Source organism: Eptatretus burgeri, chromosome 9 (genome assembly GCF_056783735.1).
Source record: "Eptatretus burgeri isolate ZD-2024b chromosome 9, Ebu_testis_v1, whole genome shotgun sequence".
NCBI lineage: Eukaryota > Metazoa > Chordata > Myxini > Myxiniformes > Myxinidae > Eptatretus > Eptatretus burgeri.
The window spans coordinates 89,325,420-89,345,419 of NC_140969.1; the positions used below are offsets into that span (position 1 = coordinate 89,325,420).

Genomic DNA, 20,000 nt, shown 5'->3' on the forward strand with positions numbered 1-20,000 from the left:
AGAGAGAACGAGAGAGAGAGAGAGAGAGAGAACGAGAGAGAGAGAGAGAACGAGAGAGAGAGAGAGAGAACGAGAGAGAGAGAGAGAACGAGAGAGAGAGAGAGAGAACGAGAGAGAGAGAGAGAGAGAACGAGAGAGAGAGAGAGAGAGAGAGAGAGAGAGAGAGAGAGAGAGAGAGAGAGAGAGAACGAGAGAGAGAGAGAGAGAGAGAGAGAGAGAGAGCGAGAGAGAGAACGAGAGAGAGAGAAAGAGAGAGAGAGAGAACGAGAGAGAGAGAGAGAGAGAGAGAGAGAGAGAGAGAGAGAACGAGAGAGAACGAGAGAGAACGAGAGAGAACGAGAGAGAACGAGAGAGAACGAGAGAGAACGAGAGAGAACGAGAGAGAACGAGAGAGAACGAGAGAGAACGAGAGAACGAGAGAACGAGAGAACGAGAGAACGAGAGAGAACGAGAGAACGAGAGAACGAGAGAACGAGAGAACGAGAGAACGAGAGAACGAGAGAACGAGAGAGAGAGAGAGAGAGAGAGAGAGAGAGAGAGAGAGAGAGAGAGAGAGAGAGAGAGAGAGAGAGAGAGAGAGAGAGAGAGAGAGAGAAAACGCTGAAACCACCCAGTATAAGGGTTGGCTAGGAAAAGTTAATGAGGGTAACAAAGATCATGGGTCAGGATGAGAGATGACATGAGGTGACCAAGCAATACCTGCTTGAAGCCCTGGATGGAAGAGTGGGAAAGAATGGCCTCTGGAAGGAAGTTCCATAGACGGGAGATGTGGGTCATTTCCCGTTAGATCATCCAACCCCTCGGGCATTCACCTCTGAAATTCCAAGTCAATTAACACAGTTAGGTAATATGGGGGAAGTAAAGCAAACGATTTATTTTTTTTTGACCATCACTTTTAGAGAATTGCCATTTTGAAAATTGCATTCAAAATCAAACTTCATGAGCTGTTTTGTATTAAAAAAAAAAAAAAAAAAAGTTAAATATCGATCAAGTCGATCAAGAAATTTTCCTTCAATTTGAGTTTTGTAAAGACTTTCCAATTAATGATATAATCTACTATGATGACATCATTGTTTTATTAGTTAAGGTTGTACTCCACATCATTCTCATGGTCATTGACATTTGACCTTATGGGTCCTGAGAGGCCATTTTTGTTTTGGAGCCATCGAGTTATTATTGACGCAAGTATGATAGATACCGTATTTGAGCCTCCCTCCCTCCCACTCACCTCTCTTGACTTAGTGGTTTACACAAGAGCTAAAGTTATCAGTAATTTGTAATGAATGTGCACACTGTTCTGCATCCTGCTACCCATCTCTCTCTCCCCTTAACAAAGTACACATTTTAACTTTATCTCCCCCATATTATTACAACACTGCACAAGCACCTCCTTCAATAACTAAAACTTTGGTGAAATGCTTAGTTTGGTATTTGTTTACAATAACAGCTATGTATAAGATAGTTTTCTATTTGTTTACAATAACAGCTATGTACAAGATAGTTTTCCAAATTTTTTCCTCTACAGAATTTGACCTTAATGGAAGGCATTAAAGACAGAGGATGGCAGGTTAATGAGTTTCTCAGCATAAGTGTAAAGTAATTAAATTTGATATCAGACATGCATCACTTATGTAATAGTTAGATGATGTCAACCTTCCATATTGTGTGTATCTAAAATTCCCAACCCGTTTAACCTCATTATACTCTTCTCACCTCTGTTATCTGTCATAACTGTCTATTTTTGTATTTTGAGTAGGCTTTGGGGTGCCAGTTTAGGCAGGAGATCCCGTCGTTCAGCCGAGCCAGGCCACTGCTTGAGCCACCTCGAGGCGATAAGTCATGGAGGGGTTGCTCCACCCACCGAGCCAAATGGCGCCCAATGGTGAGTGAGAGGGGAGGGGTGTAAAACATCATCAGTGATGTGCATGGCCAAGTTCATAAAACGTGAGGGTGAGAAGGAAGTAAAATTAGAACTTGGGAGACACTGACCTTAAGGTTGCGCTGGAACAGAGCTCCCGCGAGTCAAGCCACACCTCACCGAGCCAAAACATGCCTCATCCGTTACAAGTCACTACTCTCTCGTCACTCTCCTCCTCGTCAGCCATTCCTGTCCGGAACGACCTGAACCCATCAGTGCCATGGAACTAGCCAGATTTGCCTGTTAACCTCTTTCCTTCTCGTCAAAACCCCTGTCTTTCTATTGTGTATGCATGAGGCCTTAAGACATAAATAATTAATGTTTGTTGGTTCGTGGGCACGTATTAAGTGAGTGGGTACAAGCGTTTGCTTTATTCTTGACAAGCTGAAATACCCGGTGTTGCCTGGGGAAATTCAATGAAATATCTATTTCAATATTTCCTGTATGACAAATTCACAAAAGATATTACTAGATCACTCCCAGGAGAAATAAAACCACGCAGTGTATAAGTAACATACTCACTCGAGGCCTGACCATGGAGGTGTTATAATAAACCTGCGTAAAGCAATCTTTTTAATAGCAGGTGCATGTGTAAACACTACATTAATTACATTTCTGTTGTTGACAAATCACGACAACCTCAACATACGATCTTCACAATACTTTTCACTCGATCGCCCCCGGAAAAAAAAAAAACCCAGGCAGTATATAAGCACAAGAACCGATGGAAGCCTGAAGGACAATTATCTTGTTTTATCTGGGGTCGATTTTTTTTTATCCAAATATAACCCTCAACCTTTCTCTGGATGAAAGAGGAGGCCATGCAAAGTTTGCTTGCACTGGTTCCTGCAGGGTGCGAATACATAACAGAACACACAGATCGGCAGAGATCAACAGAGCACACACACAAGGACAGTGTGAGGAATGCAGGAGGCAGGTGGCACTTTTGAAGAGGATTGGAGTTGGCTTGCACACTTTGGAAAAGAGGAAGGCTGGCACATTTTGAGAGGCATCGGACTCAGTAGGCTTGTGCATTTTTGGCCGTGATCAGAGTGGAGGCACGAGGTACAGTCATGAGAAACAGATCCCGAGCCTCATGTATGTCATAAGCTGTTACACTGCGGTTTTGAGCCTTTATGTGGAGTGCCGCTCGCAGATTGCCTGGCGTACGTCTGCCCTGCTACGAGAGAAGTGACGGCGCCATTTGCGCGTAACTGCACTTGCAAATAAAAGCATCTCCATTCCAAGTTCCACTGGGATCAGCTCTGGGCCAAGTTAAGTAAAGCAATACTTTGGAAGGAGGGTTTTTCTTTTTATTTTGTGTCCCCTTTGTCTGTATTTGAGTCTGTGTGCGAGGCCTCGACTGTAGGATTTATTTATTTCAAATTATTATCATTTCCTTTTGAATTATTGGTCTTTGTATATATTTGTTTTATTTTCATTAAATGTGTTCATGTTGAAGAAACTGTATTTGTATAATTGTAGTGGGTTCGAGGATAAACCCCCTGTGCATCCGTTTTAATCCCCGTTCACCCCCGCCCGTCCGCCATGCCCTTCGAGCACGTGTTAAAATCTCCGAGGATCAATGTGTCCACTTCCTCTTAATAAGGAACCGCTCGGCCATCCAGGGGGCTGGCGGTGTTAACCGCCCGGCACCACAAATTGGGTCAGGGGGTTAACTTGGGCGGCCAACCCCGCGACAATATGTTGGATCAGGTCATTGGAAGGATCAGACCATGCACGACATTGTAACATGTTCGATCAGGTCAGTATAATGTCACTCAATCAATCATTCTCCTGATGACAGATATTTGGACAGCATGCCTCACCATTCGAAATTTCCAAAAATACAACTTACTTCCATGAGGGTGTCGGGGGTTGGGGCACAATATCACGCCTCACAAAAACCCCTTGGGGAAGGGGGGCAAGTTGAATCGCTACAACCTCCATCGTTCAACCTCCATCATTCATGCGTAAGGACTCATACAAGTAGCTTTGTTAGCTAAATTTGGCTGCCGCTTACTTCCATTAAATGTGAGCAAGTCGAGACTCTGAGTCGTTCGTCTGAGGAAGACTCAATATAAAGTATAGAATGCCTTAATCATCTCGAGTTTCCTCAAAACTTCTTCCCGTTGAAAAGCGACTGTTTAAAAATGTAATTGTATTGTTGCGGGTCTGGGAACCGCATCCCTCCAAGGCAATGGCATGCACCATACAGTGGTCCCCAGACAGTTATTTCATGAATATACGTACAGTTAGACCTTTCCCCCATCTCGAATGGTTCAAACGGGACGAAGTGCGTTGTGTGGATCTCATAGTTAGGTTGCAGACGGTCACCTGTAGTTACATGGTTGTGGAGCCGGGCATCGGCGGCGAGCGCGACCGCTAGATGGAGCAGTAGAGTCGGCTCTGCCGAACATCCAGAATCTAGATCGTGCTCCTCGGAGAACTCCGAAAGGCACGGGTCCCTTACTGGACCGTGGTCACCAATATTTCGGCGGTGTGAGGTAGGGTCCACTTATCTAACTTCAATTTACCTAAGTACTCACGCCGTCCAACTACCGGAGAAACCACACCCTCGGCCGACTCTATCCGATCAGAGTCGCGGGAACGGCTCGGATCCGGCGTAACCGAGCGGAGTTACCAGAGCCACACTGGACTAAATGTACATCTACAGCAGCAACAGCCTTCTTAATCACCCAGCACGCACCGTGTTAAACCAAGGAAAGAAACACAAAAACGAGCCGAAACACTTAACAGGGAATTTATTTATAATGGGGGGAAGGGAGAAGCATGCAAGGGCAGAGTTATCACGACTAATATAAATGCAAGTATGTACAAGGCAAAAAGAGCACTTAACAATTGCTACTTAAAGACAGGGCCGCAGACACACACGCGCACGCACACAAATACCCCAAAAGAAAAATGGACCTTCCTGCCTCGTGCGGCCCTTGTCGATCTGATTCGGCGGGACTTGAACCCGCAGTTCGATGCCGCTGCAAACACTGGGTACGGAGGCAGTGCCAGGCTCCAGCACGCGACGAGATCAGACCAGACCAGCGGTGGGATGAGACCAGACGCCAGCGACGAGATGTGAGCAGACGCCGGCGACAGGATGAGATGTCAAGCGAACCAGAACACGCGCTCAAGAAGACGGGCGCAGATTATTTGTTCCCTGTTCCTTCGTCTTCTCCTTGGGCGCGGTCTCTCGTGCGTGGCCTGCGCCAATTCATCGACCGTCGGGGAACTCTCTCGCATCTTCCTGATTGGGCGAGACCGACGTCAGGTCCTTGTGAACTCCGCCCACGTACGTGCTGACACGCACGTAGGCAATGGCGTTGGTGTGCGGAAGCGAGGTGAAGGTGAGGGTGATGCTGGTGTTGTTGCAGTTGATTGTTTATGTAAAAATAAAAGAAAACCCTGACTATCAAAATAACTCCGCAGCGCATGAACATTTAATTACCCATTAAACAAGGGACGGGACCCTAATTAAAAACACACTTACCGATATAACTGAGCTATAGGGGACGGCTGTCCGTGTGCACAAGGCTTTCAGATTCGTAACAATATCTCTAACTTCATTCCTACTCTTTTCCTCTTATTCCTGAAATAAATAAAAGCAGGCACTGCACTCAGACGGTCACCTGTAAAAACTGCAGCCACACCCTACACTATAAGAATGCGTCTTCGCAAAGGCCAACCATAGAAGCAGACGATAAACAACCTCCATCCACTGTTCAGGACGCACGCGGCACGTTCTTTTCAACCCATTTCTGCATCTAATAATTATATCCAATCCTTTCCTTCAATTCATGACACAGATCAGGGCCGGCACCGCGCACACCACTGCCTGTGATAAATAACCGCATGTTCAATGGCGGGCGGACCCACGCGCAGCCCCGTGATAATTTATCATCGTACAGAACGAGGAACGAATAGCACACATCTTCATTCGGGTCTGCGCGCTGGTTCACAACGGCGTCTCACCGTCGGTCTTCGCTCACCACCACGGCCACAAATGTCAACATCCTCCCGCACCTCTACCTCGAGACAGCTGCTACCAAGCAGAGGCGTGCTGTTCAGCCCGGATCGCTCAGGCCGCATGGTGTACGGACGAAGCAAGGCGATTCAAATTGCGGGGTTCGGAGCGAAACAATTCCGCAGCTCAGACATGTCTTGCCAGATGTAAAGTAAGGCCGCTTCCGGCCATTCTCGGGGTCGGACGTCCGGGAACTTCGCCGACCCATAATGCAATGTCCGCATAGCAACGCTGGCGAAGGGGAAAACAAAGTACCTCGTTCGCTCGGATCGCCCTGTGTATGTAGCGCTAGCGCTATCTCCACGGCACTCGACTCGTACCTGTTACAAGTTTGTTTCTTTCGGAGCCTTTATTACACATTATTATTTGCAACAATGCCGAAAAGTTGCTGTACTTTCAGTTGTACTAATAACAAGGCAAAAAATTCAGAACTCTCCTTTTATCTCATACCGAGTCGGGCTACTGAACCAGAGAGGAGACTTCTGTGGCTGAGAGCCATGAGACAAAAAATTTGTGGGCTTCCAGTGATCGGTAGTTTTTCATTGCCTCATGTGTAAACACTCCTGAGATTAAAAAGAAAAATATATTCTGTGGTTAGTTATTAAAATAGTACCAGGGCAATTAAGCAATGGTACATCACGCAAAAACATTAATGCCTCGGCCCTTGATTGCCATAAAACTATTACTAACTAGCCACGTCAGCTCGGTGGTTCATAAATAATTGAAATAATATATTAACACTCCAGTACAGTAATATTCGATAATACACAGTTAAAACTTGGTTTAAAATTGAATTACATACCCGGTATCTTGACTAGATACGTGTATACATCCGGGTATTGCACGTTCGACCATTCCTTCAGGTTATCGATCCACGATTCACCGGAGTACTGGAAGGGCCAAGAATCAAGGCCAATTAACTGTATTTTGGCTCGATATCTGGCCGATGCATCACCTCACAAATGTTCTATATGTTGATATGACATTGCAAACACTTGGGTGAACACGATGTATCAACAATTTATCTGAAATACATCGACAGAAAAAAAAACAAATCACTCGACTTTTGCGAGCAAGTAAAACGACGATGTGCGTGCGTCTGCGATCGGTGCTGCGTTTGTTTTCCCCTTTGCCAACATGGTGGTCACGTTACCAAGCGAAGTCACGTGACTGTGACGTATGTCCGACCTCAAGAATGCCAGTCGGGCCGAGTGGTGGCCAGGGCCCAATGGGAGCGCCCGATTCGGGTGACGACGCACCAATCATCAAGGAGGGATCGTTCAGCGGAACATCCCCACAAAATGTACTGCGTGGCGCGGTTGGGCAATCGTGCAAGGTATTACGAGACCGTTCGCCTCATCTCCTCTCATTTTTCTTCTCATGAACTCCTCTTCATCGGGGTGTGTGTGTGTGTGTGTGTGTGTGTGTGTGTGTGTGTGTGTGTGTGTGTGTGTGTGTGTCATGGTGCCTGTCCTCGCTTCAGGCCCTGTCACGCCTTGACGATATAGCCAGCGTATGCCTGACGTATGAAAAATTTGGCTAAAACGCTGGCACATGTCGAATACGTCATGGGTAAGTTTGTATACGTTAAGAGCACGCTGGCGTACGTCGTAGTACGCTGGCATTTGTCATAGTACGCCGAGCTGTTAGACAAATTTTCCATGCTTGAAATTTTTCGATGTATGCCAGCGTATGACTCGCACGTTCCGCATAACGCTCGCCATAAGTTGTAGGCACGGTACGCGATCGTTGACACACGTCGACACACGTTACTTGTAAGTTGCTTATAAGTCGAAACACATCGAGGTAATGATTAGCGTCAGTGTTCCAGACTCCCTGTTTTTTTGTTTTTTTGTTTGTTTTTTTTTCGGTATGACGGTGATGTTGACACTTCGATTTCTAGTGCGGTTATGATTTAAATCGTTGAGCGGCAGCCTATTAATTATATTATATTATAACCGCACTAGAAATTGAAGTGTCAGCATCACCGTCATACCGAAGAAAAAAACAACAAAAAAAAACAGGGAGTCTGGAACACTGACGCTAATCATTACCTCGACGTGTTTCGACTTATGAGTAACATACAAGTGACGTGTGTCAACGATCGTGTAACGTGCCTACAACTTATGGCCAGCATATGCGGAACGTGTGTCATGTGCCGAGTACGTCTAGAAATTTTCAACATGCTGAAAATTTCTCGACGTACTTGGCATATGACGACGTATGCCAGCATACTACGACGTATGCCAGCGTGCTCTTAACGTATACAAAACTTACCCATAACGTATTCGACGTGTGCCAGGTGGTTCGGCAAATTTTTCATACGTCGGCATACGCTGGCTAAAACGTCAAGGTGTGACAGCGGCTTCACACTTCGATGTCTCGTGCGGTTATGATTTGAATCGTCGAGTCGTAGCCTATTAATAGCCATGTGATCGTCGGCGATACGTGCGGCGCGCTATGCATAAGTTACACTATCGTTGGGCATAAGTTGTGAACGCCAACAACACGGTCAGCATTCATTGGTATAAGTTATCTATATGTGATGGAAACGTTCTATGTACGTTACTAATATGTTATGCATACGTCCAACACATTACTATACGCCCAAACTTTTTTTTTTTAACATCAATAGTTCAGCGTACGCCAGCATTTTACATACATTTTGAGACCTTGCCATACGCTGGCTAAAACGTCAAGGTGTGACAGGGCCCTTTAAGTTAAGATTGAGGAAGATATATTGGGATAGGTCTGCTCTGTCTGTTTTTGTAAGTTGCTTGTTTTATTGTCGCACCATACTTTTATTTCTATCTCTACTTACACACACCAATAAACTCTGTTACTTGTGCCACATATCTTTCCTCACCTGCCTGTAATAAATCATTTTGAAGAAATGTTCCCTGCTCGTTTTTGTCTTTTCTTTCATTGATCCAGCATGGTCTGTATCCTAACTTAGCCGGGACTTTATTCCCACCGATCTGTTCCTTTTTGCCAGTATATCCTTGGCAGTGTGGCTCGGCGGCATCTGATCCGGTAAGGTGATCCGGTTCGGACAAGGTGTACCGAGGGCGTTTCCCCCGGTAATTAGGTCACGTGATTATTTTTAGGTAACCGATATTAGATGAAGGACCCTAAGTCACGTGGTTGAGTTATTGGCGTTCACGGTCGATTACCGACCTGCTGCGTTACTGAGTTATCCGTGTGCGACGGCCTGTGATTCCGCGGAGTATCGGAACCCCAAATGGCTTCCCACCCCCCAGTGGTCTTTTCACCCACACCCCCGTCCGCAACAGTGTGTTGGACAGAATTGACTGAAACGTTTGGGGTTATAATAATATTTACGTCCGGAAGGTGTGCCCCATGAAAGCCATGGTAACCTATTATACACCTCAACGTGGAGTTCGTGCAAGATGCAAACCCCCCTTAGGGATGGGAGGAAAGGAGGAGATTGGGACCAGTGTTGTGCAGCGTTGGTGCTGCTTAAGCAGTCTCCTTGGCTATTGGGCACAATCCTGGATGGGTCGCCACTCCGCCACAGTATACCTGCAAGCTGGCACTCATTTTGCCGACCTCGGGAGGATGACAGGTCAAGTTAAACCCACCTGATATTAATTCAACTTTAACTCAGGACCCTAGGATCCAAAGCCCACCACCCTAACCATTAAGCCAACACTAGGCATTTAGGGATGGGGGGGGGGGGTTAAACCGCTACAACCTTCATCGTGTGACCCTTATACCTGTCAAGTTTGGTTGTTATTGGATAAGTAACCACCGAATGTATAGCGGTCAAAAAACAGACAGACACCAAATTGCGTATTTTAGTGATACATTTACTCCCAGCAATCGAGTGCAGGATTCACGGCATTGCTCGTCCAAAGCAGCTGTGATTGACTTGAGTGGAGTATTAATTGGCTACGCTCGCATTCCGGATGTGGACGGTATTCATCAAATGATGAAATGATCAAAAATGGGTGGGAAAACGAGCGGTGTGCAGGATGAAAAGTAAAAATAAAGAGGGTGAAGAAGCGAAAAGATGAAATAAACACCGGGTGCCTCCCTTGGAGCAAAAAAGAGCAAGAAAGAAGATGGAGAACAGGAGAGGCTGGATTCACGAGAATCAAGTGAGAATGAAAAGGAATGTGAAAATGAAGAGTGAGGGAATGCTCATGGGGAAAATGCATGCAGATGAATGAAGCATGAAGAAGGAAGAGAGTGAAAAGATATAGCCTTATTATAGTACCAGTCTGGCTGAGAGTCCTGGATCCGATTTTGAAACTGATTCTGATGAGAACGGTCGTCGAACAGCGGATCTAGTTTTCAAGGATGTTAGTTACATCAATTTTGAATTGGCCGAGCGAACCTACATTGAACATCCTCTTAAATAAAATGACGTTGAAACTTGGTGCCAACTTATTCAAAAATGCGGAAGTTTTTCTGCAGAAAATGCAGACTGCCAGATGTCTGAGAAGACAGAAAGTCTTCTCTCCGGTCTCACCCCCCCCCACTCTGTCTGCAATATGTCACCCCCCCACCCCCCATATTTCTGCAGGGCGCTCAAGGTCCGCCAGCAACCCCCTTCTGGTAAAACTACCAAAATCACGAATCACTGCTCACGTTCACTCTTTCATTCCTCTTTTTCCCCACCTTTGGAATAAACTCCCTCACTCTCTTCAATCCCACTCTTCCCTCCAGGTCTTCAAAACAGCCATTCACCACCACCTCTTATCTTCCCCCATCCAAAACCTCGATCTTTTTTACCCCCTTGAATCCACCCCAAACCAACCTCCTTCAAATTCCCTGCTTTCCTGCCTGAAAGTCCCTGTAATGTCCATCTTGTTTACCCTGTGTACCACACCCCATCCATCTCCCTTCCATAGATCTCATCTCTGTTCCCCACTGTTTGTCCTTCCCTCTTGTCTCCTGCTCCCCTTGTTGTACATTCTGTGTTCGCCGTCATACAAGCCTCGACATTGTATACAAAAAAAACTTTGGACATCACGGGTGATGAAGATGGTGGTCATGTTTCATCGGAATTGCATGTGTAGTTTCTGAGAAGAAAGTAAATACCTCTTTTGGGGGGCAACCCCCTCATAGAACCACTAAGACCCCAATTTTTTTAAATGATGCGAACAGTCTTTGGTATGTCACGGGTGATGAAGGTTGTTGTCAAGTTTCATCGAAATTGTGTGTGTATTCAGAGAAGAAAGCAAACACCTATTTTGGGGCGTAATCCCCCTTTCACCCCCTTAGATCCCGATTTTTCTAATGTCATGCACAAGCTTTGGTACATCATGGGGAATGAAGGTTGTGGTGAGGTTTTATCAGAATTGTGCATGTAGTTTCATAGAAGAAAGCAAATACATATTTTAAGGGGCAACCCCCCTGGAAAACCCCCAAGACCCTGACCTTTTTTTCATGCCGTGAACAATCTTTGGTACATCACAGGTGATGAAGGTTGGAGTAAAGTTTCATTGGATTTGTGTGTATGTAGTTTCAGAGAAGAAAGCGAATACCTATTTTGGAGGGCAACCCCCTGTAAGACCCCATTAATCCCCAATTTTTCTAAGGTCATGAACAAAATTTTGTACATCATGGGTGATGAAGGCTGTCGTCAATTTTCGTCAGAATTGTACGTGTTGTTTCAGTGAAGAAAGCAAGTACATATTTTGGGGGGCAAAGCTCCCTTCCACCTCTTTTGACCCCGATTTTTCGAATGCCATGAACAAACTTTGGTACATATTTGGTGATGAACGTTGTGGAAATGTTTCAATGAAATCATATGTGTAGTTTCAGAGAAGTTTCAAGTATTTGTGGACAGATGGACGGACGGACGGATGACGAGCCATCCCATAAGTTCCCTGAACTACATTCCAGGTGAGCTAAAAACAAGTTTCAAGCTCTCATCCTAACCTTGAGTAATATCTAGGTTATCAAGCCATGTGATCATGAAGAGGTTTCATGTCACCTCGTTTTCTGACAAAATATGCATTATTTATTTAGCCATCTTAACTTGATGATGGGACGGTGCTTTACACGTTCAGTTCAGTTCAGTTGCAACACCCACCCACGTCCGGTATGGTTGTGGTCGAGTTCGAACTGTGCAGAACAACCGAAGTGAAACCAAGACAAATGCATAGTCGGTGGAATGGGAAAGCGAGACATTCGTAGTGATGCAATTGTGTGGAGGGTTTGAGATCATTGGGTAGGGATTGATCATTGATCATTGGGTAGGGATTCGGTTGGGTGTGGGTGTCAGGGATTTAAACTGGACTGTGGGACCGACGTGTGTGCGGATTCAAACCAGTGGAGAAGATGCAGCTCTGGGTCTTTTTAATCATCACTGCTGTTATCATTTATTTATTAATTTGGAGACGAAAAAGGTAAATGTCAAGTGTGTGTGTGTGTGTGTGTGTGTGTGTGTGTGTGTGTGTGTGTGTGTGTGTGTGTGTGTGTGTGTGTGTGTGTGTGTGTGTGTGTGTGTGTGTGTGTGTGTGTGTGTGTGTGTTTTGTATCTCCATTTGTGGGTCTCAGGAGATGGAACAAAGTCCTCCCAGGACTCAAGGTATCCACCTCCACGTCGGTAAGGGATCACAGTTCATGGACCAAACTGTTCAACTTTGTTGCTCCCAGAGTTTTGTTCCGAGGTCTCTTTTTCAGGATCATCACCGAACCCCGGACTAGCTTCCAATTGTAGTTCGTTTGTTGTAATATTCCTGGGGATGGTTTTCAAAATCTCAGTGAGGTTCTTCTTTATTATTCCTGTTGCTCCAATTATCACCGGTACAATCAGCTTCCAAGATCTCTTGATCTCATTTTGAGGTCCTGGTATTTGGTCACTTTCTTGATTTCTGTGTTATTTATACCAAAATCGCTGGGAACTGATATCTCAATCAGCAATGCCGTTTTTTTTTTCCTTTTTGTTCCTGAGAACGATGTCCGGTCGCAAGGCTTTGTTTTCTATGTTCACGCTCGATGGGATCATCAGGTCGTACGTGAGCACGACGTCCTTATTTTCAATGATTGCCCTTGGTTCGTGTTTCCATGAGTTTTCTGGAACTGGGATGTTGACAATTTTGTCGATATGCCAATGAATCACTTTGCATACTTTGTTGTGTTGTTGTGTGTAAAGTTGTTCTGACAATCGTTTTTCACATCCCAAAAGCAGGTGACTAGTACTTTCTGTTTCTGTCTTGCAGAACCTACACTTGTCCGTCTGGCTCAGTCTCTCCATCTTTTTTAATACATTGGTGGAGTGTCCTTGATCTTGGGCATTTATCATGATACGTTGTCTGTCCCAGTTGAGCTGACCTCTTCATAGCCATTCCAATGAGCCTTCTTTGTTTGCAAAATGCAAACAACGATAATCTCCCAGTTGTTGGTGTATATTTGTTGATATTTGTTTATATATATATATTTATTTTGTCCTTTTTTGCAATTGTTGAGGGTGTATTTGTTGCTGTTTCATTTTCCTGTATCTTCTATTCATACCTGTTTTTGGAAATTCCTTGCAAGGTGATTTCAGGATAATTTTTCAGGTTTGTCATGTTCATGTTTGTTTACAAACTGAATCCGATGGTCTGTTGAGCATTTCACATACTCAGCTAGTCCCACACTCTGCTGCTGTGTACCTGGTTGAGTTCAATCAGGCCGCTCCCTTCCTCTCGTCTCGGCAGATAAATTCTCGGAATGCACTGGTTTTTGTAGCACATTTTGTGAATGGGAAGGAGTTTTCTTGTTTTGATGTCTAACTTCATGATTTCTGATTGGGGCCAGTTTATTATTCCGCAGCTGTATTGGAACACTGGAACTGCGAGTTGGTTGATGGCTTTGATTTTGTTTCTTGGGGAGAGGTAGGTTTTCAGGATCAGCTTCGTTATACGTCGGTATTCTTTGACGATTGTTTTCCGCATTTGCTTGTGACATATTTGATGGATCTCCAACATATTTGTATGATGCTTCGTTTTCCATCTCCTGTACTGTTGTTTCAAGGTCAATTTTTATGTTGTCTGTTTTTGTCGGTTCACCTTCTACAAATGTGTACTTGGCACACATATCTGGTCGAAATTCCATTTGAATGTTCTCAGAGAACCGTTTTACTAGTTCTAGCTGTTCTGCAGATTTTTCGTCATTCAGTTTGAAGAGCTTTAAATCATCCATGTATAGTTGGTGTGTCACCTTTCCTGTTTCTTTGGATGTTCTTCAATTGCTTGTTAGGGTGTATCCATGTCCTTGTTTGTTGATGAGGTTACTCAGTGGGTCCAGAGTCAAACAGACTTGACTCGTCCGAACAAGATCGGTTTATTTAGACTTTAGTAAACCATAAAGAAGATTGCTGTTTCATATACAACCTGTGACTGCTGGTTGCATCATTTCTGTAAGCGCAAATGTGCCACTGATGCAGTGCCCCGTTTCCAATAAGCTCGGACTCATTTTGCCGACCTTGGAAGGATGACAGGCTGAGTCAACCCACCTGATGTTATTACAACGGCTCGACAAGGGCTTGAACTCAAGACCCTAAGATCTTTATAGTTTCTCATCAATCTCACGCTGTCATTTTTTTTCTGTGATTTTCAGACGTGTACACACACACACACACACACACACACACACACACACACACACACACACACACACACTTGCCCTGTGGGAGGGGGGGAATGTGGAACAGTGATTTATTTTGTGACCTTGAGTACCCCCAGCAGGTATGCAAAATTTGGTGAAGATTGACTAAGAAGTTTTTACCTCCGTCATCAAGGGTGGATGGAGGTTATGTTTTCACCCTCGTCTGTCTGTTTGTTTGTTACTTGGCGAACAATATTTTTTGCCATGTTTGTTGGTCTGTAACGTCTGTCTGTCTCTGTCTGTCTGTTTGTCACACGATTTTTGGCCACAGTTTTCAAGCAATTGCTCTGAAATTTTTTTGTATCTGTAAGTGAATGGCAAAGGACAGCAATGCTACATTTTGGTGAAGATCCAAATCCGGATCCGGATCTCATAATTTTTTTAAGCGATTCTTCACCATTGAGAGATTAGGGCCAAAAAACTATACTGTATATTGCACAATATCTCAAAAAGTTGTGGACGAATTCGGATGAAATTTGGTGGAGAGATTGGGTGTGTCGCAAGGACGAAATGATTCGATTTTGATGAAGATCCAAATCCATATGCGAGAATTTTTTTAAGTGATTCTTCACCATTGAGAGACGGGGCCAAAAACAATATACAGCACAATATCTCAAAAAGTTGTGGACGGATTATCACACAACTTGGTGGATTAGTTGGGTCTGTGACAAGAACAAGCTGATTAGATTTTGGTTCAGGTCCGGATACAAAGCGTAAACTGTTCAGCCTGGGTGAGGTACGCGCTCTACTGCATGATGTTGGGATTACCTCCACCACCGAAGGAGGACAGACGACATGTTATGTTTTCTTTAACCTCTGTTTGTTGGGTCGCCGAAATAGGTGACCCTTGTTGTCAGTAATTCTGTCTGTTTGTTTGGATGTTTGTTCGTTTGCCATCAGCATAATTGGTAGTAAACGTGGGCGGATTTTGACCAAACTCGGGTGGTAGGTACATCTTATGACCGCGTGCTTTGGAAATTGTGATGGTTGCTAGGGACGCTTTGGTTCCCAAGCAACAACCGAAAAAACCTTCAAAATCGGTACCGTTCACGCGAAATCAATTCCGAAAGCCATTATCCCACGTAGGGTTATGAAATTTGGCACGAATGATCTACAGGTGATGCTCTATCAAATATATTCCGTTTTTTGTGATATTTGGAATACTTTACCTGCAGCGCCCCCAACAATTAGGGTATGCGCAAAAATTGGCAAAAATTGAAGGCCCCCCTACTGACCAGGTGAGTGCATCGATACGAATGAAACTTTGCAGGTTCATGGTACTCAATGAGTACTACAACGTTGTCTTAGGACATATTGACCGATTTCACTTAGGTCAGGGGTCAAAGGTCAATTCGTGCAAAAATCGATAATATGCGAGAGCTGGAGGTGCCTTCACGCCAAATGCTACTCCTCCGAGGGTTATGGTCGGATGGTCATGAAAATTCACACTAATCGTCTGGAATACATTGTGCACAAACGATCAAGCCGGATTTTCGATTTAGATCTTTGTTCACCCACAGCACCCCCTCGAACTTTGGGGATTTCCGATTTCAAACCGCATTTTCGGTACTTTTCATTCAAATGGATACCGAGTAGTTATCAGTAGATGGAACTGGATGAGATTTGATATGCCTAATCTTAAGGTGATTCCCTATCCACTATATGACATCCATTTTGCTCTATATCATATAGTTTCCATGCTCGGCGACCCATCGCCGCCTACCGGCTTGTCTGTCTGTTTGTGAGCAGGATTTCTCGTGAAGTTTTGAACAGGTTTGGATGAAACCTTGTGTGGAGGTTGCGTGTGTGACAAAGATGAATTGATTCGATTTTAGTGAAGATTCGGATCCGGATAGGATAATTTTTGAATTAGTCCTGCCCCAAAGGGTCTGCGAGATTATTGCAATGCCCGTGTCTGGCCGTCTGTCTGTCTGTGTGTGTGTCCGCATCTATAGATTTACGCTTTAAAATGTTTTTCTCTGTAACCGCTTGTCCGATTGATGCAGAACTTTAAACATAGGAGGGACTCACCATGGACAATATTTTACTGGTTGCACTCCGATTTCATCAGTCACATGGTATGGCAGCCATATTGGATTAAAGGGAAAAAAAATTGGACATCCTTTTCTCCGAAAACGCTCAAGGAAAAAAAATTGAAACTTGGCATATGTCGTCAACTCCCCATGGGGGATGATTCTGGGTGATCATGTTGTCATCATTGGTGAAGTGGTATTCCACCCATAATAATTGTTTGACTTGAAATCCTTGCCTGAAAAATCTGAAACTTCATATATCTGATCTAATACTCGATGTGAGTGAAGAATTAAATTTATAATGCCATCGGTCACTCGGTCTGGTGGCCATTTTGTTTTAAAAATAATGATGTAAAGAAATCTTCTTCTCCAGAACCGCTTAACAGATTGATCCAAAACTTCATACAAACTCGCATACCCCGCGCTCTGCGCGACATGTTGGGGTGGGTGTGTTTGAGAAAGGAACTGATGCAGAGTATCAGTAGTAATTTTACTTTAATGCAGTAAGTGGAATACGATTTCACTGTTTCAGAACCATTTTATTTACTTTTTTTGTACCATGCACCTCATATGGTCTTTGAGATAATGTAAGCCAAATATCACGTTACTCGAGCACAGAACAAAGTCGAAGATAGCGCGACACGAAACCACAAACTCGGAAATAATATAAGATGATTGACTCGCCATGGAAAATATAGTTTGAAATTTTATTTTTTCATATTCATCTTCGTTGATGCAATTTAGCCTCAATGTGCATAAAAGTGGTTGCTAAACATCCTAATAATCAATACAGCTCTGCAGAATGACAATGTACTGAATGTGACATGATATAGGCAATATTAGAAGGTCAGGTCAGGTCAGGTGTGGGAGCATGCACCGGAGCAATGTGTCGCTGGAGCAATGTCCACTTTCCATCGGTATTCCAGGGGCCTCCATCTAGCCATCGCAGGGCAGATGTCTGGCCCATCCCCATCTCCTTGACATACCGATCAACCTGCTGCAACAACGAGGCACGTGGTCGGCCCATTGTCCTCCTCCACTCATGAGGCTCCCTCGCTGAGAGAATCTGGTGAGCAGGATCAGTGTCAGGAAAACGAGCCACATGTCCATACAGCCGCAGCTGACGCTCACGGACTATGCAGGTAACAAATCTCATTTGAGTCTCTCTCAGCAAACACTCGCTGGACACAAAGTCCGACCAGCGATAGCCAAGGATTCTCTGAAAAGACCTGGTACCAAAGGAATTAAATCTCCATCTCAGACCCCTGGTCAGCGTCCAAGTCTCACATCCATAGAGCAAGACTGGAAGCACTAAGGACCTGAAGACTTGGACTTTCGTCCTTCTGCACAGATACCAACAATGCCACACCCCATGATCCAGTGAATGCATGACTCCTCAGGCTCGACCCAGATGTCTATTGACCTCTGGCTCACAGCCAGCATAGACATGAATATCACTGCTAAGGTGAGTGAATCTCTCTGTGGGCCAGAATATTGGAAGTGGGCCATGGTAGTTCCATGTTCAGTAAACGATTGTATTTTTGTTCAGATGGAGTGTGCAAGGTGAGACTATGTGCTCTGTAAGTGCCATTCTAGTTTTTTTTTTGTGATTCTTGAGCATTGAGAGAGGGGCTGACATGCACACTCACCTCTAAGCTGTCTAGCCTGGGTTTGAATCCTGACCCAGCTATAAACTGTCATCCCAGTGTTTCACAGGCAGGGTCATTCATCCGTGTTTGTGCCGTCCCTCGGATGGACATTGAACTGGCGTCCCATCCCCTGACATGAATTGGTGAATGTTAATGATTCCACGGTGTCCTTCACTCAGCGACAGGAAACTAACTTCGAAAGATCTCTTGGGATTCGTTCTATGGCCATCATTTTAGCCTGAAAAAAGGTCATCTTTGATATCCTTTCCATATCCACCGGGTAAGGGCATGTCCTGCTTTGCTGTTATTATTGCTCTTCTTTACGCTAGGCTCTGGTAGTTGGCTCATTCCGTTTGATGTGGTTGGAAGTCTTTCATTCTTCTGCTTCTTTTGGCAGAAAAACTGGTAGCGCACACATTATCTGTCGTCGTCCCAGTCTTCTTTGCATACTTATTGAGGCTGCACACAAACTCTTCACATTTTGCATTGACCGTTTTATGTACAGATGATTTCATTCCAAGTTCTGAAAGTGTTTTCTGATGCTCCTTGATGATTTTGAGAATGCTAAAGGACTTATTTTTTTTTACCAACTCCTGATGGGGAACTTGTCGTGTCACATTCTGTGAGTGCATCGTGTGCAGGGAGTGCTGAACACAATGTTGGGCCTACATTCTCGATGATGGACTGGATGGATATGACCCTTGTTTTATCCTTCATTCCATTAGGGACCATGTATCCTTGTACCCCAATCCATTGAAGTGAGTGACACAGAGCATGACCACATCTGTGTCTGGGGACCGAACCACTACATATTGATGATAGCACGTGTGGCATGTAGCTGCATCCTCATATCAGCTTTGTTGTTCAGATGTCAAATCCATAATTATTTCACAGTGTCATTTGGTTGTGATACACGGATTTGAAGCACAATGCAGATATCCTGGATCGCCATAAGCATTCTTCTTTTGTCTGATGGGTTTTTTTACATTGTGGAGAGAACTCATCTTCTCTGCTGTCATCAGATCAAATGATCCATCTTATAAGTCAGCCCAGACTATCAGATACTATGTATGGTCTTCGCTGATGTGAAGGTAACGCATCGAAATCTCACAAGTCTGATACCAACACCGTCACATTGAGAAATGTCACCTTTGATCATTAGTGCCGTCTGATACAAAACCGTTTGACAATTTGTCTATTAAGGAACTGCAGACTGGTCACCTGTAATCTTTCCAGACATATAATATGAGCTGTTGTCTTCCTGAAAGCTGCAATGAAAACATCTTTCAGGGACATTGAGCTGCTACATACCAATCCTGTTACCAAAAAGTTTCAACATCCTGAGCTTCAGATATCGCTCGGTGAAGCAAGCAACTTTGTCAGGTTCGACACCTTGATTTCCAACAAGAGTCTTGTACTTGTAAAGAAGTTCCCTTCTTGTCGTAGGATCTGCCGGCTGTATATTTTCCGCGACGTCACTGGAAGATTTGGCACACTTGTCTTGCTTGTCTTCCTTGAACATTCGATGCTTCAGGTTCGCTTCATCCCAAAACCATTACCGATGTTTCAACACTCTTTCTTACAGGTTACTGTTGCCTTCCCTCCTTTCTCCTCTTCTTGTTCATTAATTTCCTTGTTTGTTACATCTACCTGTTGTTCTACCGTCAGTCAGTTTCCTTTTTACCCTTTGGTCGCTCCGCTCTTCTCCGAGCCAAGATTTTGTATACAAAACAATGATT

General features: G+C 44.4%; 1 protein-coding gene across 1 annotated transcript in view; it reads left to right on the top strand.

The window, feature by feature from the left end:
• Positions 1 to 13,576: 13,576 nt before the first annotated feature.
• Positions 13,577 to 20,000, top strand: part of LOC147020582 (cytochrome P450 7A1-like) — a 29,399-nt gene continuing 22,975 nt past the window's right edge. Inside the window, exon 1 of the mRNA XM_085896035.1 lies at positions 13,577 to 13,807. Coding sequence (XP_085752161.1) covers positions 13,674 to 13,807 — 134 coding nt within the window. The 5' untranslated portion in view covers positions 13,577 to 13,673. The remainder of the gene's footprint in view (positions 13,808 to 20,000) is intronic.